This window comes from Microcebus murinus, chromosome 23 (assembly GCF_040939455.1).
Source record: "Microcebus murinus isolate Inina chromosome 23, M.murinus_Inina_mat1.0, whole genome shotgun sequence".
NCBI classification, from domain to species: Eukaryota; Metazoa; Chordata; class Mammalia; order Primates; family Cheirogaleidae; genus Microcebus; species Microcebus murinus.
This window is the reverse complement of record NC_134126.1, coordinates 28,349,214-28,373,068: the sequence shown is the minus strand read 5'-3', so window position 1 is coordinate 28,373,068 and position 23,855 is coordinate 28,349,214. Positions and strand designations below refer to the sequence as shown.

The 23,855-nt window shown below is 55.4% G+C and overlaps 1 protein-coding gene across 1 annotated transcript in view; it reads left to right on the top strand.

Annotated features, from left to right (window-relative positions):
- The window catches only part of SLC60A1 (solute carrier family 60 member 1), a 30,953-nt gene extending 8,962 nt beyond the window's left edge, over positions 1–21,991 (top strand). The window contains exons 2-10 of the mRNA XM_012759902.3: positions 2,026–2,224; positions 2,867–3,127; positions 6,147–6,315; positions 6,740–6,855; positions 7,709–7,882; positions 13,448–13,595; positions 17,749–17,819; positions 19,095–19,215; positions 20,884–21,991. Coding sequence (XP_012615356.1) covers positions 2,026–2,224; positions 2,867–3,127; positions 6,147–6,315; positions 6,740–6,855; positions 7,709–7,882; positions 13,448–13,595; positions 17,749–17,819; positions 19,095–19,215; positions 20,884–20,939 — 1,315 coding nt within the window. The 3' untranslated portion in view covers positions 20,940–21,991. The remainder of the gene's footprint in view (positions 1–2,025; positions 2,225–2,866; positions 3,128–6,146; positions 6,316–6,739; positions 6,856–7,708; positions 7,883–13,447; positions 13,596–17,748; positions 17,820–19,094; positions 19,216–20,883) is intronic.
- Positions 21,992–23,855: the final 1,864 nt, after the last annotated feature.

Below are 23,855 nucleotides of genomic sequence, written 5' to 3'. Positions count from 1 at the left end.
CAGCACTGCCCTCCCTGGCTTTCCTCCGAACGGCTGGCCTTGCAGCGGGTGCACCCTCCCCTCTCACACACCGAGCTCCGAGCTGGGAACAGACAGGGGTCTCCCTCAGTCCTGTCCCCGACAGATCAGCCTGGAAACAAGAAAAGGGAAAATAACGAACTGCTGCTTATCAGCAGAGCCGTTTTGATAAAGCATTTAATCAAAGATGGAGCAAGATACGATGGCTGAAGGCCAGCGCTGAGGGCCAAGGGGGTCAGAGGCAAGGAGCCCTGGGACAAGACACAGCCCGGGGCCACTGGGCACTTCCCTTTTCTCTTCCGTGAGCCGGAAACTCAGCGGTCTTTTTGCCGCGCCCCACACACACCTCTCCAGGTCCAGCAGCCCAACTAGAGGCTGACTGGGGGCTCTCCAACTCTTCATAATCTGAGAAAGCTCCTCCAGAACCTTCCAGAACCTTCTTGCTGCCCAATCTCCTCTCCCTGACTTGCCTTTCAGACTGGTCCAGGGGGGGAAAAAAAGGCTTTAATCCCTTCTCTGAGGGTCTGGTTACTGGGCAGAGTGTCCCAAAAAGACCTTGCCAGAGCTTCAGACATGCCATGCGCTCACTTATCCATTCACTTATCGGGGAACAGGTCCTCGCCCTGCCTCCCACGGGCTTTTTTTTTTTTTTTTTTAAGACAAGATCTCTGGCCAGGCCCAGTGGCTCACGCCTGTAATCCTAGCACTCTGGGAGGCCGAGGCGGGCGGATTGCTCGAGGTCAGGCGTTCCAAACCAGCCTGAGCAAGAGCGAGACCCCATCTCTACTATAAATAGAAAGAAATTAATTGGCCAACTAATATATATAGAAAAAATGAGCCGGGCATGGTGGTGCATGCCTGTAGTCCCAGCTACTCGGGAGGCTGAGGCAGGAGGATTGCTTGAGCCCAGGAGTTTGAGGCTGCTGTGAGCTAGGCTGACACCACAGCACTCACTCTAGCCTGGGCAATAGAGTGAGACTCTGTCTCAAAAAAAAAAAAAAAAAAAAAAGACAAGATCTCACTCTGTCACCAAGGCTGGAGTGCAGTGGTGTGATCATAGCTCACTGCAGCCTTGAATTCCTGGGCTCAAGCGATCCTCCTGCCTCAGCCTCCCCAGTAACTGGGACTACAGACACCTGCCACCATGCCCGGCTAATTTTTTTTTATTTTTTGCAGAGACAGGGTCTTGTTATGTTGCCCAGGTGGATCTCGAACTCCTGGCCTCAAGTGATCCTCCTGCCTCAGCCTCCCAAAGAGCTGGGATTACAGGCATGAGCCACCATGCCCGGCCTCTGTGGGCTTTTCTATTGTCTGAAGAAGGGGACAGGGTCACCACTCGAACACCTCTCAGTGGGGACGGCCACAGGGCCTCTCTTCCGGACATTTGCCGAGCACAAAGCCTGCAACCTCCGCCTGCTAGGAGGGTCGCCAATTTACCCGAATCCCGGGGCTGAGGGCCCTGCGCCTGCGAGGCAGTGGCTGGCTCGCCACTCCGGGTGGCGAGGGCACACTGGGGCCAGCACGTCTCCCTGGGCAAGGGGAGGGGCCCGGCTCAGGGGCTTCGGGGCTTAGGTTCCATCTTGGGTCCCACCTGCCCACGGTGAGGCTCTCTTGACGGGTTCAAAGCGGCTTCCTTGGGCGGGAGGGGAGGCATTTTTGCATTTAATTGTTTGCTTACAAACAATTTAAGGTTTAAGCAAGCAACATAAAATTGTTTATAAGTACAATAATAAAAAGTAGCCGGGCTCTGTGAAGTGCCGATCGTGGGCCGCGGTACCCGGAGTTCTCGTCGCAACCCGGGACGTAGAGGCCGGTATCGGAGGAGACGGCTCTTTGGACAGCGTGCCCACGGTGGCTGACGGGTGACCGAGCTCGGTCCTCGGCGCCCCTCCCTTCCCACAGGGGGTGGGTGGGGGGGGACGTCCTGTCTGCCCGAGGAGGACAGGGAGGGGGTCTGCATGCGAAGGGCCCCGGCCCGGCCCCCTGACGCCGCCCTCCCTGCCGCAGCCTGGCGCAGTCGCTGTGGGCCCTCTTCACGTCTTCCCTGGCCATCTCCCTGGTGTTCGCCGCCATCCCCCTGTGCCGTGATGTGAAGGTGCTGGCCTTGGTCATGGCGCTGGCAGGCCTGGCCATGGGCTGCATCGACACCGTGGCCAACATGCAGCTGGTGAGGATGTACCAGAAGGACTCGGCCGTCTTCCTGCAGGTGAGCCTGGCGGGAGGGCGTGGGGCTGGGTGGCCGGGAGGGCGTGGGGAGCTCCTTGGGCCCCTCCCCAGCTGGACCACGTGCCAGCCGGGCCATGCCGGGCGGCCGCTCGGTGCCTGCGGCCTTGGGGTTCCCCGCCTCTAAGCAGCCTGCATTGCAGGGCGTCACAGCAGCCTCAGTGCCCGTGAGAGGAAGTTCTCTGTGAACTGGAAGCGTGTGACGGGGCTGGGGTGGCTGTTTCCCTCCTGTCTCCTTCCCCTCCTCCCCTCTCTCCGACCTCTTTTCTTCCTTCTGTGCCAGTCACCCAGGAGCCGGGATTCCCACCCAGCCCTTCGCTTTGGGGAGCCAGCTGGCAGCTGCTCACATGGGGGACAGCTCTAGTTGGGGGTGAAGCTTGGGAAAGAAGAGAGACAGGGAGGGAGGGGACTGGTCACTGTCACCCAAGTCACCATGAGGGTGGTTGACTTAGGTGACAGTCACCTTTCCCCACCTCTCCAGCTTCTTGTCCCCTTTGCTCCCCACTCTGGGGCCAGGCAGGGGCTCCCGGATGGGGCACGAGGCGGGGTCGGGGGAGCTGGCCCCCATGGGCAGAGGCCAGGCCGTGGCGTCCTCGGCTGAGCCACGTGCCCCCTCCTCCTGCAGGTGCTCCACTTCTTCGTGGGCTTTGGCGCTCTGCTGAGCCCCCTCATCGCCGACCCCTTCCTGTCTGAGGCCAGCTGCCTGCCCGCCAACGGCACGGCCAACGCCACCTCCAGAAGCCACCTGTTCCACGCCTCCAGGGTGCTGGGCCAGCACCACGCCGAGGCCAAGTCTTGGTCCAACCAGACGCTGCCCGGGCTGTCCCCGAAGGACGGGGTGGGGACCCGAGTGTCCTATGCCTTCTGGATCATGGCCCTCATCAATGTGAGTGTCACGGGGCAGGCCGGGTGGGGAGCTAGTGGACGGTCCGCCCAGCCCAGTCCACCCAGTGCCGCGGCTGATGTGTGCATCCCGGAGGCAAAAGGATGGGCACACTGACCCTCCCAGGGTCACCTCCGAGGCCCTTCAGTGACCTCTGTCATTGCAGTTCTCAAGGACGGGAAAGCAGCGCGCAGGCTGAGCGCAGCGAACATCAGGGCCAACTCTCAAGGCATCTGAGGCCCGGGGGGAACCGGCTCTTCCCTCCAAGGCCAGACGCGGTGGGCCCTGGCCCAGGCCGAGGCAGGAAATGTTAGCCTCTTCTCCGGGGTCCTTCTCGCTGGCGGGATTCTCCTGTGCCCTGCTGCCGGGGGGTCCTGTGGAGGACGGGGGGATGGACAAGGTGACCTCCGAGGGGCCGGGCCTGCCAAGGCAGCCTGTGGCGGGAGCAATGGGGAGACCACCCCACGCTGTGATCCTGGGGCCCCTTCGTTTGCCCTGGTGCCGAGGCAGCACTGACTCTGGCTTCTGGCTGGAACCCTGCCCTGGTGCTCTGCACCCCAAGATGGGCTCCCCGGCGTTAGCCTAGACTGGAGCCAGGGGCCGGGTGGGGAGACCCCCTTCCCCTACCCAGCCTGGCTTGGGAAGGACTATTGGCAACACCAGAGCAGCCCTGGCCTCCCGCCGGCTTGGGCGCAGCGTGGAGCTGGGGACGGGGAGTGTTCCAGGTGGCCACTGGCCTGGCTGTGGGACGGGGGCACCGTGCTGCTTGTCGGGGTGGCGTAGAGCCTCTCTTTGCACCAGGGCGACTGGTCAGCCCTGCAGGGCCAGGCAGGCGGGACCCGGGTGCCACAGCAGCTGCCCGCCCGCTGCCCAGCCCGAGTGATGGATGCCGCACAGGTAGCACTGAAAGGTGCCTTTGAGACCACCAGTTGCACAAGCAGCACAGCAGCGGTGGCAGGTGCGTGTCACGCCGTTGCTGGCTCAAGGCCCTGATAAGGGGCTTGTAGGAGGCAGAGCCCCAATCCCAGCGAGACCATCCACCTGCTACCCCAGCATTGCTGCTCAGTTTTCCTTCCTTTTCCTTTGTGAGTTCCCTCTCCCTGTTCTGGACTCTTCACTGGGGGTTCTCAGAATGCACCTCTCTCTCTGCTCCTTCCCTTTTCTGCCTGAGTGCATCCATTGTCCTGGAACCTCAGCCTGGGGAAGGGAAGGGAAGGGAAGGGAAGGGAAGGGAAGGGAAGGGAAGGCGCACTGTCAGTGCAGCCAAGGCCGGGACTCCGGCCCAGGAAGCCAGAAGGTCCGGCTTAAGCCCGAGGTTTGTTCTCTCTTGCCCCATGAGGTGCAGACTGCAGGGACTTTGTTTGCTGCAGGATTTCCGGACTTTTTCTATTGGTTTGTGTGTGAAAACAAACAGTGCACCACCAAAGCAAGCGGGGGCTGGCGCGTGCATGCCGGCACATACACACACACGCACGCACACGCGTGCACGCCCCACCCGGCCTTTTCTGGCTTTCAAGGTGGGGCTGCCTTCCCTGAATGGCGTTTTTATAAAGCTCGGGCGTGTTCCTGCGGTGATGCCAGCCAACCCTCTGTGATGGCCTCCCCACGCCCACCTCGCTGGAAGGCCCCACCTGGGCGATCCCGCCTCTTTTACAGCTGTTTCCACTCGGCCTTCCCCCGGGCATTCTGCCACTGCAGGCCTGCCTGCCGGTTTCCTGTTTGCCGGGTGGCAGGCTGGAGGTGGGGCTGCGTCTCCCCCAGCGGGCCGGGACCCCTTGGGGCCGGGGCTGTGTCTCTGCACTCAGGCCCGACCGGTGGGCTCACCGCTGGCAGGAGCCACGTCTGACCTTGACTTATTTTTCTAGTGGGCAGGAAGGCCCCCAAGGTCACCGTCGGGGGGGGGGGTGTCAGCACAGGGGCGGATCTGTGTCGTTCACTCTGTCGCAGCATGACGGGGGAAATGCTGGTGAGAGCCAGCTGCCTCCAGCGGAGTGGGAGGGGCTCCCCCAGGGCAGCGCCGGTGGTGCTGGTCTCCTCGGCTGGCACCCCACCCTCCCGGCGTCTCCCGCAGCCCCCTGGGCTTCCTCTCTTTCCTAAGCCACGGGAACTGGGCTGAAGCCGCAGCAGGAAGGGCAGCGGTTAGACTTGCCGCGGCGCAGGCCGGCGGTGAGGCTGGTGACACACGGGCAGGGAGCCTGCGGGAGCTGGTGGCGGCTTCTCCAGGCAACGCCAGGAGCAGGAGACGCTCCCGTGCTCCGGGGAGTTCGGTGGAACCCAGGTGGCTTCACCTAAAGAGCACGAACTGAACGCTGGGCTCGTCTGCGAGCCGTGCTTGTCAACATGCCTTGCTGGGTGGAAGGGAGTCCACGTCTGTGTCCTCGAGTGTAGACATCAAGCCCCGAGGGGGCCTCTGCACCCTGCCAGGACAGGACATCGCCCAGGCAGGCCGGGGCTGGGAGGACCAGGACGCCGGCCGGGTTCCAGGCTAGCTCTGCCCCAAGTCTGCCGTGGTGCGACCAGGCGCTTCCACTCCCTGGGTCTCTAGCGTGCCTCTCGGGTCTCTTCCAGTTCCACCAGGTTATGACTAAGTGACAACAGGGAGCCTCAGTTGTCCTATCTGGAAAATGGGGATAATAAGCTCCCCCCCCCCCAGCACATTTTACAGGGCTGTGATGGACAAAACCAAAACTGATCTGCAGCACGGAGGGGCGTGAGTGCCGTGCTCCGGCACTGCTCAGGATAAGGATAATAGAAGTGAGTTGACCCGGCACCTCTCCGGGGCCGGCGGAGGCCTGGTGTGACAAACATCTGTCTTTTCGGGGGGGAACAGGTGTGGTTCAGGTTGGGCAGCAATGACACCAACAGCCCCCCCACCTCCAGTCAAGGCACCCGGCTTACTAGGTGGGGCTGGCACGGCTCTTAGCTGGGCACCCTTGGAAGAGACCAGGGCCGTGCGGACGCCGTGGGGGCCGCCACCTGGAGGTGTGTGCAGTGGGCCTGACGCCCTCTGCCTGGCCCCCAGCTGCCAGTGCCCATGGCCGTGCTGTTCCTGCTGTCCAAGGAGCGGCTGCTGACCTGCTGCCCGCAGAGGACGCCCCTGCTCCTGTCCGCAGATGAGCTGGCCCTGGAGACACAGCCTCCCGAGAAGGAGGATGCCTCCACGCTGCCCCCCAAGTTTCAGCAACAGGCAGGTAGGAGCTCTGATGAACCCTCGTGCTCACAGCCTCACAGCGGGGCTTCCCTGGTGACCCCCTCCTCCCAGAAAGGGTGTGCTCCCGGATCACAGGATCACAGATGATAACGGTTAGGGAAAACCCTTGTTCTCAAGAGGCGGGAGATGGAGCGAGCAGCCCGGCAGGGCGAGTGGCAAGGCGGGCTCCAGCCTCCTTCCTGCCCAGCCCTGCCTGCGCTACCTGGGGCAGGTTCCTTGACCTCTGAGCCTCGCTTCCACCAGGGCTGTTCCCAACAGAAGGCTGGACGAGGCGGAGGCAGGAAGCGGCCCCCTCCTGCCAGGGCGCCTCTGGCTGCCAGCTGTCCCTGGGGCATGCAGGGTGGGGTGGGGGGAGCAGGAGCAGACGCTGAGACTCACCCCTGCTCTTCCTGCACCGCCCCCAGCGCACGAGGACCTGTTCAGCTGCTGCCAGAGGAAGAACTTCAGAGGAGCCCCGTGTTCCTTCTTCGCCATCCACGTCACGGCCGCCCTGGTCCTGTTCATGACGGACGGGTTGACGGTGAGCCTGCCGCGGCGCACGTCCCCACTGGGGGCCCCACCCTGAGACCGCAGTCTGGGGCCGGCAGTGCAGACTGTCCCAGGGTCCTTCACAGCCCGTTGCTAGTATGAGCTTCTGCCCCAGCCAAGTGTTCTTATTCTTGTTAACACCGTAGACGGGCCTATCTGGTCCGTGACCCAGTGCAGGGTACTCGCATTTTTTTTAAAGGGGTGGCGCCCTGTACCCCCAGTTAGAGGTCACTCCGTGCAGACTGCAGGGCACGCTGCTTCCTGGAATGCGTTGTAAACCTGGGCTTCGCACGCCCGTGCTGTAAACAAGCTACCGGCAGAACTGAGGCCGGGCTGTTTGTTCTACTAGTGGCCTGTGTTACACTAGTTAGTGCCTTTTTCCAGAAATCTGCCAGGGTTGGGTCAGGATAGTCTTTCGTGGCAAATCACTGATTGCCATACGAGGGACTCTCCGGAAAGGGGGCCCCCTCCAAACGTAGATGGCCTGGTGGCAAGCACTCGTGACAATACTGGTTGGCTTCCAGCTCTCAGGGTGACCTTGGGCAAGTCCCTTCTCCTCTCCGCTCTCTCACCTGTAAAACAAGATGTTTGCACGCATGCTTTTTTTTTTTTTTTTTTTGGCAACTTTTCCTTCAGCAAAAATCCTTTTGTGGAATCCTCATCAATGAGGCGTAGGGGCCCCCTACTGCGTCCGCCCTGCCCCGGGGGACCCAGAGGCACGTCTCTGTAATCCCGGGTCTCCGCAGGTGCAGCCCGAGGCTGCGGCACCCCGGATTCTGCTCCTAGCTGGGGCCTGCGCAGTGGGCTCGAGTCAGCCGCGCTCACCCAGGCCCGGTCTCTCGCAGGGGGCGTACTCCGCCTTCGTGTACAGCTATGCCGTGGAGAAGCCCCTGTCCGTCGGACACAAGGCGGCCGGCTACCTGCCCAGCCTCTTCTGGGGCTTCATCACCCTGGGCCGGCTGGTCTCCATCCCCGTCTCCTCCAGAATGAAGCCAGCCACCATGGTCCTCATCAACGTGGTGAGTGGCTTGGGGGACGTCCCTTCTCTTCTTAGAGACCGAGAGGAGCCCGTCTGCTCCTGGCCCTGCCGCTGCCCCAGGACCTTTGCCCGGGACTGGACTCCTGCCAGCAGGGCGGGGGTGTAGAAGGAGAGGGAGGCGGGGAGGAGAGATTGGTGAGGAAGGGAAGGAGACCTGGGAGGTGGAGGCTGCTGTGTGACCATGCAAAAGTCCCTTCCCCTCTCTGGGCCTCTGACTTGATGCCCTTAAAAGCATAAAAGGAAGGGGCTCTCGGAGGTGATTACCGAGGTGCGTGGAGCAGAGCCCAGCTGACAACCTGCCGAGGGCATGAGGGAGGCAGGTGTCGTCGGCCTTGGTCCCTGTGTTCACCTCAGTGCCAGCTGCTCAGGGCGTTCTGGCCGGCGCAGGCTGTGGAGGCCGGGCATGGCCCAGCCTTCAGGACCACCACCTCTGGGCTGCGGCCCGGGAACTTGCATTTTGTGGTTCTCCTAGGTGATTCGTAAGCCGCCAGACTGGCATGTAGGGTGACCTTCGAGGAACTGGTCTGCCTGGAAGGTGGGAGGTCTGGGCCGGAGCGAGGGGTTGAGACTGGCCCTGGGGTGCAGCCACGTCACCGTCTGTGACAAAGGGGTCCAGGTCACAGACCCCCATGGGGTCGTCTAGTCTCGGACCACCTCTATGACATCCCTTCCGTCTGCTTAAACACCTCCAGGGACAGGGACGCTCCACCTTCCCAGGTAGCCCAGCACGAAAGCACTTCCGTGGCAGAGTTTCTAACAGAGAGGGATTTGGACGTAATTCTGGGGCTACAGAGACAGAAATCAGGAGGCCTAAGAAAGGCCTTTGCATTTGACCTCGTGCTGGTTGAAGACCTTCAAGAAAGAACTTTCTTTCTTTTTTTTTTTTTTTTTTGAGACAGAGTCTCACTCTGTTGCCCAGGCTAGAGTGAGTGCCGTGGCGTCAGCCTAGCTCACAGCAACCTCAATCTCCTGGGCTCAAGCAATCCTCCTGCCTCAGCCTCCCGAGTAGCTGGGACTACACGCATGCGCCACCATGCCCTGCTAATTTTTTTTTGTATATATATTTTTAGTTGGTCAATTAATTTCTTTCTATTTTTAGTAGAGATGGGGTCTCACTCAGGCTGGTTTTGAACTCCTAACCTCAAGCAGTCCGCCCGCCCCGGCCTCCCAGAGTGCTAGGATTACAGGCGTGAGCCACCGGGCCCGGCCAAGAAAGAACTTTCTGTTCGGTGTAGATGGGAGGTGGGTGGTTGGAAGCCAAAGCCTCAAGAGGCCAAGGAGGACTTCTCTGCAAATACGTCTGAGTGGAAGGCAGCCATGTTGGACAGGACCAGGGTGGCGTGCGCCTGTCTGTAGGCAGAGGACAGAGGGAGGAAGCCCATGAGGAGGAGGAGCCTGCACAAGTGCCATCGTGGGAGAGTGACTGAGTGAGGAGGGCCCTGGTGGGGGAGACGGGGGCAGAGCAGGGGTGACGGAAGTGTGAGCTCAGGAGGGAGGAAGGCCCCTGTCTATGGAACTGGGGTGGAGGGGTGCAGGGAGGTGGAAGGTTCTAGAAGTCTGCAAGGTGAGAAGAGGAAGGGCACAGGCACGAGTGGTGGCCAGCCTGGGTTCCTCCTCAAGACAGGACACAGGCCAGTTGCTCAGACAGAGAGTGGGGTGGCGTGTGGTTTGGGAGAATGAGGAGGGTCTGAAGCATCCACCTGTGTTAGACACTGCCCATAGACACTTCTCCAGGGTGCTGGGGTTTTTTTTGGGGGGGAGGGTAATACATTTTTATTTTTTTTCAGCTTTCTTTTTAATTCAATAAAATATTAAAGATAACATTTTTTTAACTTTCAGGAATAAGTAAAGATTTGACAATCTAGCATAGTCACTTTGCGAATCGTTGAAAGCATATGTTGATTTAATTATAAGGTAGAAATCATACAGTTCTAAAACATTTTTAATGGGTAGAAAAGGTAAATTGGACTTTATACGTTATAATAAAACTTTCCTAGTGGTAACAATAGTGACCACTATTTCTAATTACAGAAATGTATAATTCCTCTTTAATCAGCAACATCTTAGAATATGAACACACATAGTTGAATTCTAATCCAGTGACTGAAGCTAAAGTTAAAACATCAGCAGTCTATTATTTTGTTATAGGGTGCTGGTTTTTAAAAAAAGAAAATCAGATTCCTGGGCCCAACCCAGACTGGGTGGATCAGGGCGTCCAGGGGCAGGCCTGGCAGTCTCTGTATTTAACCAGCACCTCCGGGGATTCGTATCATCAAACAAGTCTAGGAAAACTCTGTCCTCCAGCAAGTGGCTCCCAAATGCACGAGACTCGCCAGCCGTGCTTCTAGAAGCTTCCGTCCCTGGTCCCCTGCCCCGAGGCTCTGCTGCGGGAGGTGTGCGGGGAGCCCGGCCTCTGAGTCCTTTGGAGAACTTTCCAGGTGTGCTGCTGGGCACCCCACAGACAGGAGCGAGCCTCCGCGTGCAGCTGCAGGTGACTGCCTCTGCGGCTCCCTCCGCGGTTAAGGTAACGGTCACCTGTGCTCAGCATCCTCCTGACTTCGTGTGCCTGCGCCACGTGTCAAGGTCTGCCGGGGACCGCAGGGGAGCCGGGTTCTATGGGGCGGGCGAGGGTCCTGCGGTCGGCCAGGGGGGCAGGAGGGTGCGCCCCGGCACAGAGGGAGGGCGAGGGGGCGGCGGGCAGCAGGGGAGCAGGCTGAGAGCCGGGCTGAGTCACCGGCCACACCGCGTGGGAGGAGAGCTGGCGGGCCGAGCTGCTAGCTCGCCCTGGGCACATTCAGCCTTCTGTCACCAAGGCTAAAATAAGACGGCTGAGTGTCTTTCGCACTTTCCAAGATCTAGGGGTTTCCAGGGTGCCCGTCTTCGAGGCTTGCCCGGACATTCGTGTGGTTTGCACGGGGGTAGCCAGCAGGCGGGGGAGGCACGGGAGTGGCATGTGCAAGCCCCCCGCATCCGCCCCGGCTCCCAAGCTGAGCGCTCAGTATCGAGAAGGCGCCATCCGGCGAAGGCAAAGGGGAGCGGTCCTGGCGGAGGCCGCTGCCGGCCAAGGGCCCCAGGAGGGGACTATCGGGGGGTGGGGGAGCATGGTGGGAGGGGAGGCGGGGAGCAGAGGTTTGTAAGGCAGGGTTTAGATTTTATTCCAAGAGGGCAGGAAGCTGATAGAAGGTTTTAAGCAGAGGACGGACTCGGTCTGCAGCGCATTTTAACAGTGCATATTCCAGTTGCTCTGTGGAAGAACAGGCGGTCAAGGCTGGAGAACGGCAGGGAGGCAGCTGCGGTGTCTGTTGGTCGCAGTCCAGGCACGAGCCGGCATGCATCTGGAGGGACACACAATTCTAAATGTCCTCTGAGGTGGTGTGGACGGCGCTTTCCCCTGACCCAAGCGTGGGAGGTGCAGGAAGGAGGGACCGGGGGTGACTTCACATGCAGGGCCTGAGCAACTGCGCGGCTGCGGTGCTGTCGCTTGATGTAGGGAAGAGAGGATCGGTAGAGGAGATCAGAAGTCCTGTTTTGGCCACGGAGACTGGCCTCATCCAAGGGGCAGTTCATAGGCCGGGCGAGCGCTGGACACGGGTCACGGCTAGAGGGGTAGATTTAAGAGTCCTCGGCACAGAGAGAGCTGAAGCGTGCAGCTGGGTGGAAGGGGACTGTGGGTAAAGAAAAGCCAGGGCGGGGAGTGGTGGCTCACATCTGTCATCCCCGCACTTTGGGAGGACAAGGCGGCACGGTCACTTGAGGCCAGGAGTTTGAGACCAGCCTGGACAACAGAGTGAGACCCCGTCCCTATGAAAAATTTAAAAAAACTAGCCAGGTGTGATAGGGCACACCTGTAGTCACACCTACTCAGGAGGCTGGAGTGAGAGGATGGCTTGAGGCCAGGAGTCTGAGGTTGCTGTGAGCTAGGCTGACGCCACGGCACTCTAGCCTGGGCAACAGAGTGAGACCCTGTATCAAAATAAATAAATTAATTTAAAAAGCCAGAATAGAATCCTGGGCTGCTCCAGCATTGAGAAAATGAGCAGAGGAGGAAGAAGGAAACATGGAACTGTGGGACAAAAGGAAGCTCTGCACCAAAGGAAACGTCATCTTTGGAGCCATAGATATGTCCATGGCTTTCCTGTTTTTCCTACGTGAAAGACGCCTTCTGTTTGCACGTCCAGCGCTAAGAGCATGTGTCGCTTTCCTTCAGCCACTGTGTGGCGCCTGGTCCCTCTCCAGGGCAGGCAGTCTGCCTCGGTAGGGACCCCGAGTCTCACCTCACAGCTCAGGGGTCTGGCGGTGGAGACTGAGGGGCTGGCCGAGGGGAGCGAAGGGGCTCCCGGACGGGGTCACCGGCTTTGTTCCTCCACTTGGAGCCAAGCCCCCAGCATCCCCTAGTGACCCTGGAGGTCCCTTCCTTCCCGCATGCCCAGTGCCTCAGCCACGGAGTGGAGAAGGCGGGCCTGGATTCGATGTCGTTTTCTTGCAGACACCTTCCAGCTCTATGTGCTATGCTCATTTTTTTCTGGAAACAGATGTCCTCACCCAGGAGGTTTTTACCGCAAAGCTGTGGGCTTCTACAGAAGATCTTTGTCTCCTGCCACCCTCAAAAGCCCACGCATGGATACTAGGATTAATATTTGCCTAAAGCAGTCACACTTTACAGAGCCCACTCGTTTATATCACTTCACCCCCACTCTTCAGCGTAGCTTTGTTTAACTCTTCCCATTGTGCGGATTAGGAAGCTAAGAATCAGATCAACTACTTGAAGGTTCCACAGCTGGTTAAAATAAAAAAAAACGCACACACAGCTGGGACCTACTCCAAATCTTATGCTGCCCGAGTTTATTCCCAGATGCATTCTGCATGAGAATGACTCAATATTGGCATAGAAGCATGTTTAAAGAACTCGGAAATAGGGTTATATTAACAAAGCTATGCCCACGTGACTGAACTAGAAAGATCTCGGGGCCTGCCAGCCCATCGCAGGGGTCTCCAGCCCTGGGTAGCATCTGCCCCTCTCCCTGGGAGGTTGGCTTGGATTCCCAGAGGGTGGGGACCCTGCAGCCACCACCCCTCTTCTCCTGCAATCTGTGGCCTCCTCTCTGGGCCCTCTTGGCCTCGTGAACTTTTAGGGGAAGAGCAGCAGCTCCTCTTTAAAGTAGAGTGGGGCTCTCATGCCCCCCACCCCCACCCCACCCTGGGGACAGCCGGGCGGAGGAAGCTGATGAAATCGGCTTAGGTGGCATTCCTTGTGGTCACAGATAAGACCTGGGGCACAGGAGTCTTCCCTCGCCAAAGGCTTATTAAGCGTGCGTGGGTGCGGCGGGGCGTCTGTGTAGAAGCCCGGGTGGCTTTCCTGTCTGTGCATCCTTGCTGGATACCAGAACGTCCCTAGGAACGCCGCAGTTCCCGCCTAGTCCACAGGGTGGCGCGCTGCTTACACAGCACCGCACCTGGGACCGGAGCCAAACCTCAAGCCAGGAGACCCTCGCCCGGATGCCCAGCTCTTCCCAGAGTCTGACCGCCCCCACCTCTGCTGCGACAGGTCGGCGTGGTGATGACATTCCTGGTGCTGCTTATTTTCTCCTACAACGTCGTCTTCCTGTTCGTGGGGACAGCGAGCCTGGGCCTGTTCCTCAGCAGCACCTTCCCCAGCGTGCTGGCCTACACCGAGGACATGCTCCAGTACAGAGGTGAGCCGGGCTGGGGGGACGGGCCTGCTCTCCATGGCAGGTGCGTGGCAGGTGCGTGGCAGGTGCCTCTTGCTCCCGCCCGCCCCGTCTTTCTGTGGTTTTCCAGGCCAGCACCACCTCCCAGCGAGATCTGTACCCTACCTTCTCGTAGAGAGGAATGGTCCCCTCCTGACTTTGCTGGCAACAGATTCACACGCAGGGTTGTTCTGACCCTCTGGGCTCCCTCCATTCAATACGAGATCTTAGGCTGCAGAGAGGCTGTTAAGCTTCTCTTTCTTTTTCTTCTTTTTTTTGAGACAGCCTCACTCTGTTGCCCAGACTAGAGTGCCATGGCATCAGCCTAGCTCACAGCAACCTCAAACTCCTGGGCTCAACTGATCCTCCTGCCTCAGCCTCCCGAGTAGCTGGGACTACAGGCATGCGCCACCACGCCCGGCTAATTTTTTCTATGTATTTTTAGTCGGCCGGTTAATTTCTATTTCTATTTTTAGTGAGACCATATTTTAGGGTCTCACTCTTGCTCAGAGTGGTTTCGAACTCCTGACCTTGAGCAATCCACCCACCTCGGCCTCCCAGAGTGCTAGGGTTACGGGCGTGAGCCACCGCGCCCGGCCTAAGCTTCTCTTTCCCATTTTCGTTTTCCCTGTTGTAACTAACGTCTGCTGACGCGCAGCTGACACTGTGCATAACACGCATGCGCTGGAAATGCCAAATTCAAAAAAAGGCGAAGTTGCATGGGAAAAGTTATGACACAGGAAAAGGCATCTTATAATTTAATTATCGGCAGCAGCACCTCCCTGCCTGGTTGTGGGTGTTGTTCGAAGCATAGAGGACTGGAACGATGACTCCACACCTGGTTTGAGGTTGTGACACAGCTTCTTTGATGTCAGAAACCTCTAATTCTCTTGACCGATCTCCCTCCCCTTTCCCTGCCCTCCCAAGTGCATGTAGCAAAAAAAAAAAAAAAAAAAAAAGTTTTTTAATGAGTTAATTAAAAATAATTATGTTTTGAACATTTAACTTTACCCTTAGAAGCAACTAGAGACGCCCTAGAGGCTGGAAAAGCAGCATTAAGATGAGCAATTTCTTGAGAGGAGTGGGGGAGGGTGCTGTGCAGGCAGAGCCGGAGCAACTAGAGCTGCACCCAGCTCAGTCATGCACAGTCAGGGGGGACAGGGAGAGCCTGGATCCTTGAACTCGAAGCATGAGCCCCAAGTGAATTTAGCACACAGCATCATCGGTTGTAAAGAATAAAATGTTTTCTACAATAAACCTGCACATTTTTTTTTTGTTTTCAAAAAATGGAAAATCTTTTTGTTATACAAGTAGTACAGGCTCACTGCAAAAACGTTAAACAATAGGGGCTATTCTTAAGCAGCGAAGTGAAAGTAGGCGAAAATAACACTCTTAGCAGTCTGTTTCCTCCCAGATGCCTTCTGAGCCTATGAGATCATACTATCCGCTGTTTAATGTTTATAATTTCGAAGGAAAACAATTCGTGTGATAGAATGAATCAACCAGGCCCGGCGCGGTGGCTCACGCCTGTAATCCAGCACTCTGGGTGGCCGTGGCGGGAAGACTGCATGAGCTCGGGAGTTCTAGACCAGCCTGAGCAAGAGCGAGACCCCGGTCTCTACTAAAAATAGAAAAAATTAGCCAAGCAACTAAAAATAGAAACAAAAAACTTTAGCCAGGCGTGGTGGCGAGCGCCTGTAGTCCCAGCTACGGTGGAGGCAGGGCAGGCCCGGTGCAAGTTCCGTGGAACCGTGACCGGCCCCGATGAAAACTGAGGGCAGAAGTGACATCATCGCGTCCATCCAGCCCACCTTTCTGCTTCTCCTGACACGGTGCTGGGTCCCAGGGGACACACCTGAGGGGAAACAACCTCCCCCCTCAAGCTCATCCTAGAGACAGCAACGGCCGTTCACCCGGCTCCCCGGGGTGGGGTCCTAGGCGTGCGCAGTCGCCTTCCTCCTTAGTGAGACACCGGCGTCTAACCGAGCCTCAAGGGAGTAAATGAAGTAATGAAACATTGTGGCTATCACATGCCACACAGAGCGTCCCACAGGGCTGTAAGTGATCCACAGGTGTTAGCGTTTAATCATGATAAGTTTAATAATGATAATTGTGCTTACAAAGGATCACTCAAATCCGTCCTCTTCTTTTCATTTCTCATTGTCCCTGCCTAAGTTCAGACCTTTGCCTTCATATTACCTGCTTGGCTATTGCATGGTGCCCAGCTTTTCCCAGTTCCTCATCGCCTCCGTCCCTGTCGATAAGTCTTGGGTGGTCTCCTTGCCTCTACCGCTCCCACCTGGAGCACTCCTAACGAAGCCCAGGACACCAGCTCGCCGCCCGGTCCATGCAATTGGTCCGGAGCAGCTGGTGGCTCCCACGTGTAGCCAGGGGTGAGGCCCACGCACCAAGCCGCCCTGCGCACTGCTGCTGAGGGCCTGCTTTAAAGCTCAGGACCAATGGCAGCCTTCACACCTTCCTACAGAGCTCCTCTCTCCTCCAGCCTCCGTCCTCCCTGCCTCCCCTCCACGCCTGCTTTCTAGCCATGCATTACTTGCTGTCCTCTGACGGCACAAAAACTGTCCCTACTTTGGCATGCGGAGCACCCTCTGCCTGAAATGCCCTCCTTACCCTGTCTCTCTACCCCTTTAGCTGCCTGCTTGTCCTTCTAGACCCAACTCGAGTCACTCCTTTCCCTCCCCCCCCCAGGATGTTTCTCTGATTCCCCTGGAAAGATGTGCCCCCTCCTTTGTGCCCATTGACGCCGCACCTGTCTCTCGTGTTTCACCCTCTCAAGGCTCTTTGTACCTACGTTATCTGCCTCCTGTCCTAGACACCACACTCTAAGGGACAAGGGGAAGAATGTGGGCTGCGAAGTCATCAGCAGACCTGAGTGCCTCACACTTACTGGCTTTATGACCTTGACAATTCCATTTCCTTCCCTTCTCTGAGCCTCGATTTTTCTCATCTGTAAATGGGGGATGCAATTGCCTACTGTCTAGGATTGTTTTGTGCATTGGAGCAAACGTAAAGCTCTTGACTTAGCATCAGAGCCGGCTCATGGGTGCTCGAAATCTGTTAACTCTTAGTGTTCATCCGCGTGTCCTCAGTGTTTGGCACAGTGCCTGAGGCACGGAAGACCCCCAGCTTTTTGAATGAATGAGTGGAACAGACAGTTGGGTGCCACTGGAATTCAGAGAAGGGAGTGGCCAGTGTTGGATTTAGAGACAGCCTCATGGAGGAGATGAGGTGCGCTGGCCCAGGATCTGGGAAGGCATTCCTGGGAGGGGTGGGGCCACCAACAGAACGTGCGCACAGGCACAGAGACAGGTCTGAACGTTGTGAGACTAAAAGAGCTTGAAGGAATGTGAAGACCAGAGTAGATGCTGGTGATGACCACTGTATTAAAAGATTCTAACGCGCCCCGCGCCCCGCAAACCCCGTGAGAGCACTTGGACTTCATCCTGCAGGTGGTGCTGGCGGGCTCGAGCAGAGCGCCAGCCTGGCCTGGCGTGTTAGCACGTGCCAGCGCTGCGCCACTCGGCAAATATTACACCAGAGTCAGCCACGCAGCAATCCCGTGCAGGGCCGTCGTGATGCCCATTTTACAGAGAGGGAAACCAAGGCCCAGAGGAGTCAGAGAACTTGTCTAAGGTCACATGGCTAGGAGGTGACACAGCTGGGCTTGGAACCCAAGTCTGACTCTGAAGCTTGGGCTCGGAAGGTCTGTGCCACGCTGCCGCTCTATCAGGGGCGTGTGGCTGGTCACCGAGACGCCGGTTTGAGTTGCCGCAGCAAAGAGCTAGCCTGAGGATGTCAGGAAATCCTTCTGGAAAGGTAGCTGGCGGTCAGATGCGGAAGAGCCCTGAATGCCGGGCTAATCGATTTAGGATTTGCCCGGAGACGGTGGTGAGCAATTGAAGGTCTCAGAACAAGGAAGGGAGATAATGACACTAGGACCCCTTAGGCATTCCCAAAGCATAGTTCCAGGCTAACGTCCAAGAACTCTTAGCAATCCAAAGTAGTCCTTGTCGCCACACCATTTTCCAGGGGTTTTCCAGAAGCAGCCTGGATTTCGACAGCTGACTTCTGTCTTTTTGTCTTGCTTTCACCAAACCGAGCCTCCTCTTCCCGCTAGGCTGCGCGACCACGGTGCTGGTGACCGGGGCAGGAATTGGCGAGATGGTCCTGCAGATGCTGGTCGGTTCGGTACGTGGGGATCTCTTGGGGAGGGGGCAGCGGCCGGGGAGCCCTTCTTTGGGCAGGTGAGAAGAGGCAGCCGGCCACCTTCTGAACCCAGACTGCCCCTTTCCCGAGTGTCCTGCGGAGCCAGCAGGGCCCCTGCGCTGCTGCTACCTGTTTCCGTCTTCGAGCCGGCGGTGGAAGCTGGGCCTCTCGAAAATGTGGGATCTGGAGACGTGAACGGACGCGTGGAAAGGTCCAAAGCAAACACGAGCCACGTCTGGGAGTGGGCCCAGCGGGCCGTGGGAGCGCTGAGCAGCTCTCGGCGCCTGGGCGGTCGGAGCTGCAGGCAGAGCTCTTTTCTTTTTCTTTTCTCGCCCACCCTCCCTGCCCCACCTCTCCCGGCCGCCCGTGGAGGGCCCGGCCTCCTCCCTGCCCAGGGGCCTCCTCTGCAAACATGCCCAAATTTCATTCGTCCACTGGGGGGAAAAAAACCAAACATCTACGTTTCTATTGAAAACTATAATGTAGATTTTTTTTAAACTTTTTTTTCTTTTTGTTTATGTCAGTGATTATTGGTACGCATGCATAGATTACTCCTCTTTTTACAACAGAGGATACTGAAACTCAGATGCATTTAGCAACTTGCCTGAGGTCAGTCCCCCCTCTCGCACCTGGTAGAGGCGACATCAAACCTAGGTCTTCCCACCTCGGCACCACGACACGGTCCTCTTTACCCTGCCTGACGGGGTGGGGGGGCACGTCTCACGACCCCCTCCACCCTGAAATGACGCGATGTCTGGCACCAGCTTCGGCGCCATCGCGTGCAGGGAAGCGGAAGGCCACCGGCGAAGTGGGTGCAGATCGCTAGGGCTGAGTGATGGGTCCACCAGAGCCCCACACGCCACTCTGACGTCATGTTTTAAATCTTCATAACCAAAGGTTAAAAAAGTTATCCTCTGCCAAGTCCTGGTTAGGCCTCATGGGTATAGAAGCACGTAGTAGGTCTGAAGTTTCAGTGATGGTATGGAGATTTCCAGAAGGTTCCAGAACACAGAGCTGAAAGAGCCTGCAGGAGGTTACCAGGTCCGACCCCTGCCTTAGAGCAGGACTCCCCCGGCCCCTCCCGGCACATAGCCTTGAAACAAGGCCAAGACCCCCCTCTTCCTCGGGATTTCTGTCGGTTGGCGGGATGGGCCTCGACTTGACTGAAAACCCTGCCAAGAAGCAGGGAGGTCGCTCCCCACAACACGTCCCCCAGGGAAGGTCTCACGGCCCGCGCCTCTGTTTCCCCTTTGGCAGATCTTCCAGGCGCAGGGCAGCTACAGTTTCCTGGTCTGCGGCGTGATCTTTGGCTGCTTGGCGTTTGCCTTCTACATCTTGCTGCTGTTTTTCCACAGGATGCACCCTGGCCCCCCATCAGGTAAGGGGAGAATCCGCTCTGCACAAGAGGAGGAAAACAGAGCAGGGGGAGGCGGGGGCAGGTTCTATGGCTCTTAACATGCCCGCAGTGCTGCTCTGTTCCAAGTAAAATGCGAGGAAATGTTTATTTTTCTACAGCTTCCTCTGCCCCCCTTCCTGCCTTCCCTGCGATTGTCGTCGGTGCGGGCTCCTAGGGCAGGCGGGAGCGGCCGGCTGACTCACAGTCCCTCCGCTAGCAGAGGGGCAGGGACTTGGCTTCCTGCGTCCCACCATGGGGGGGGGGGGGAACGGGGGCCCAGAGTCCCTTCGCAGTCTGGTCGGGACACTGAAAGGCAGAGCCTGCCTCCCTGGCTGGAACTCGGCCCAGCGGCCTAATTGGCCAGCTCTTTGCAGTTCAGGATTTTGACTCCCGTCCACATCTCCTTTTTCCAAAAGCCAAGTGGCAAAGAAAGGCTCCTTCAGGGCAGAGACACCTCCTAAGAACAGTCTCCCCGCTGGAGACCCCAGGCAGGGGCAGTCCCAAGGCTATTTTCATAACACGGAGCTTTTAAAGTAACTGTATCGGCTGTGTGCGGAAGCTTCCAGAGCTTCTCTCTCCCTGGGTGGACGGATCCACCCGCTCTAAACACTCAGAACAAAGGCCCAGAAGAACAGGGGGTCTCGCAAGCAGCACTCACTACGGCCTAGCTTCTGAGAAGGCCGTGCTGCCTGTCGTCTAGCCTGGCACTCTGTGCAGAGTGTCATTTAAGACACATGTTCAACTAATATTTGTTGAACATCAAATGAGCGACACTTCCTTATTCATGGGGGACAAAAAAACAAAAAAACATATTCCCTAAGCCTTAAACACTCAACAAACTGCCTCCACCAACATATTGCCGGGACGAGTTGAGTAGGTCTGACTTCTCCCCTTGCCCCTTAGGGCATAGCCTGGCAGAGAAACAGAAAGCCCGGGTCAGCTCTCAGAACGAATCACTGCGAGTAATTGGAACCGCTAAAACGGGCCCGTTTTGGTTTTTTTTTATATATGTATAATTTTATTTATTTATTTTTCTCAAATTCTGTGGGTACAAATATTGTTGGGGTTACATATCTTGCCCCTGCCCCCCTTCCCCACCCCGCTCTGCCAGAGCTTCAAGCGTGTCCAGTCTCCAAGTGGTGCGCCCTGCACCCACCATGAAAGTGCGTACGTACCCTTCCCCTTCTCCCCCCCTTCCACCTGTTCACCTCCCATTAACAAAAATTTGTTTTTTTTAGACATTTTGGTTACAGTGTGTTTCTTGGACTCTCCCTAAAAAGGGATAGAGGTAATCCTTTACCCCCTACCATGCTCATCACATCCTTAAGATGTGGGTCTCCCCCCCACCCCCCAGATCCCTGCTGAACACTACAGTTATTTGAACACCATAGTTTTAGGCTGTCAGTACCAATTTGATGGCGAGTAGATGTGTAGCCCATCTTCCAGGTCTTGTGTCGTCTCACTTTGTATTACAGGCTTAAGCTTAATCCACGATAGCATACACGGTGCTAGTTCACTATGGTTTCTTAGGATTGAGTAATATTCCATTGTGAGTATATGCCACATTTTAGTTATCCATTCATGGATTGACGGGCACTTGGGTAGTCTCCATGACCGTGGGCTTTTTTTTTTTTTTTTTTTCTGTCGTAGTTCCTACCCAAGACAGATCACTCGGAATGGAAGGCTCTGAGTGCTACCAGAGGTAAAAGTGGGTGGCGGAGGCAAGCGAAGACTCCCAGCCCCCCGAGCGCCAAGGCCGCCAACGTGTTTGAGACAGCTGGGGGTGGCAGTGGACGCGACCTCTCAACGACGTCGTCCAAATCTTCTCTGCTTATACTTGATCGGGTAGAAAAAAAATTGAGTCCTGGTACCTGGATCAGAATCATTAGAAGTTTGCCTGGCTATTCACGTTTCCTTCCTCTTCCCCAGTTCAGACTTTTGGTAAGAGCTGTCCGGGACGCCCAGACAGGAAGGGAGAAGACGGCCACATTTGCCGCCACATGCATGGACTTGCGATCACTCTTAGTTGAAGTTTGAAAAAAAAAAAATCACTTGAAATTGTAAAGCTTGATGATCATTGCTATATATAGATATATTTTAAAATTAAGCAAAACAAACCCCAAGTTACTCCCTGGCATGCTCAAAGGATCTACGTGTTTTTTCACTTATTAATAGTCCAGAGTCCCTCAAATCCCTGCTGCAGATTATCCATAGTTTACCAATATTCTAAAATATTAAGAGGAAAAGTTGCATCTTGCTATCTTTGGGACACTAACTCAGTGGTATGCTGGGCTGGCTCATGCCAGCTTAGAAAAGCTGACTGTTACATTTTCATTTTGAGCTGGGCATAGTGGCTCACACCTGTAATCCCAGCAACTTGGGAGGCCAAGATGGGAGGAGCGCTGGAGGGCAGGGGTTTCAGACCAGCCTGGGCAATATAGCAAGACCCCATATCTCTAGATCAAAAAATTAAAAAAAAAAAAAAATTGGCCAGGCATGGTTACATGAACCTATAGTCTCAGCTACTCGGGAGGCTGAGGCTCTTGCTTGAGCCCAGGAGTTCAAGGCTGCAGTGAACTACGATTGTGCCACTGCGCTCCAGCCTGGGGGAGAGACTGAGACTCTGTTTCTCAAATAAATAAATAAATAAAATGTTCATTTTGAGAGCTGCTTGTTAAATGCAGCCATTATTAAAATATATAAACATATGGTTACATAAATATATTAAAAACAAAGGTAATAAATATTCAAAATGTAACACTTCCTGACTTTATTATACTGATGCTCCTGAGGTTATTTACGTCAAGGCATCTACGTGGTGGAAGGACTACCTAATGCTGCGCTTCCCAGTTCTCTCTGTGATAGCATATTGGTAGCTTGAGATCAGCCATGGTGGAAGCATTTATACCATGGATATTGGCAAAAGCTATAAATCATGTCTTTTTTTTCCCCTCCCCTGGAGAGCCAGTTGGTAAACATTTACCAACATGCCCACTGCTAATAATCAATGCTAATTGGTCCAGAAATTGCCTGGGAGAATGAGATGGATGTTCTGTTATTCTCTACTGACATTGACTAGCATATGAAAGGTATAAGAACAGCACTAAGAATTTCCAAAAATATCTAATTAAAATTTTTTACATCTTTTACAGAGGGGGGGAAAAAAAAAACAAACTCTTTATACCATGTCTAGGTCTTTTCCTTAAGAAAAAGCTGGGACTACTGAACAGCTCAAGCTGTGCAGTGTCCGACAAGGAGCTTCAGCTCCTGCCCAGAGCAAAGGCGGTAGCAGTACAAAGGGAGAATGCAAACTCACCAGCTTAGACAGGGATAGGTTACTGAGACTTCTGACCGTTGTGAAATGGCTGTTACAGTGGCTGTATAATGAATGGCTTGCCTGCACTTTCTCTCTGTATATACAAATGTACATGTATAAATATAAAAATTAAGTGGATCATGGTTCTCGGCACACCCGTCCCAAGTGCTGTGGTTCATGTGCTTGACACTAAAGGGCTCTTCCTGGGTCTGTAGGCATCGGTCACGCTGGCCAGCTCTCGTCACCAGCACCCCGGCACAGTGATGAGAATCTGGCTGGAGAGAGAAGCGTGGCTGAAGCCACTGGCCTCACTGCCCAGCTGTGTGTGGCTCTGGGCAGACAACAGAGGCTCTTCCAACCTCGCTTTTTTCACCTGTAAAGTGGCATTTCTAAAAGTACCTACCCTACCTCAAAGGAATTCTGAAAGAATTAAGTGAATTTGTTTAAAGCACTTACTATATGCCTGACATAGAAATTGTTTAATAAATGTTAGTGATTTTTAACACCTCCTCCTAAGCGGCTTAAAATTGCTCATTATGTTTGGTACCTATTTATTGTTAAGTCAAACAAATCCAACTTCTTTTGAAAGCTGGTGGTCTGGGAGTGTAATTTTAACTGTTTGTAAATACAAGTGGTAGATGCCAGTCAAATTTATATACACAGTCTGACTGTAGTGAGTGACTGACTTGGGCAAAGAGAAAGCAGTTGTATTTTTCTTGTGGTTTTTCAAGAAAACACCTTTTATACAGATTTAAAAATGAGAACCTATGGCTATATCTAAGTTGATCATGATTGATTTGTTAATATAGAAAACAAGATTAAACAAATCTAAGAGTACCTTTCCTAAAATAAAATATTTTAAACTTAATAAATGTGTTATGCATTATGAAGGACAACTGAAACTCAGAAACAAATGGCTTGATGTTCCCCAGAGACAGCTGCTCTCATACTCTGTGTTCACGTGGCTGGTCTTTTAGAAGAAACAAAACTCTCAGGAGGGCTGAGAGCCACTGTTCCCTGATACATAGAATCAGAATAAGAGGTAGGCAGATAGGTTCTGATTCTATGTAACAGGGAACATGCTTCATTTTTCAATATTATACACTGTTGTCTTATTTTAGAGTTATTCCGAATGAAGTCACTTTAACGGACTCCTCCCTTCAGTTACAGAGTGTATTCCAGCCAGTGCAATGCTTTGCAGTGACAATCAGTGTGAAATATTATGACTGCTGATTATCCCCTACCTGATAATGCCAGCCCTAGAAAATGACCCAATATTAGGGTGTAGTAGTTTGTCATTGGATGC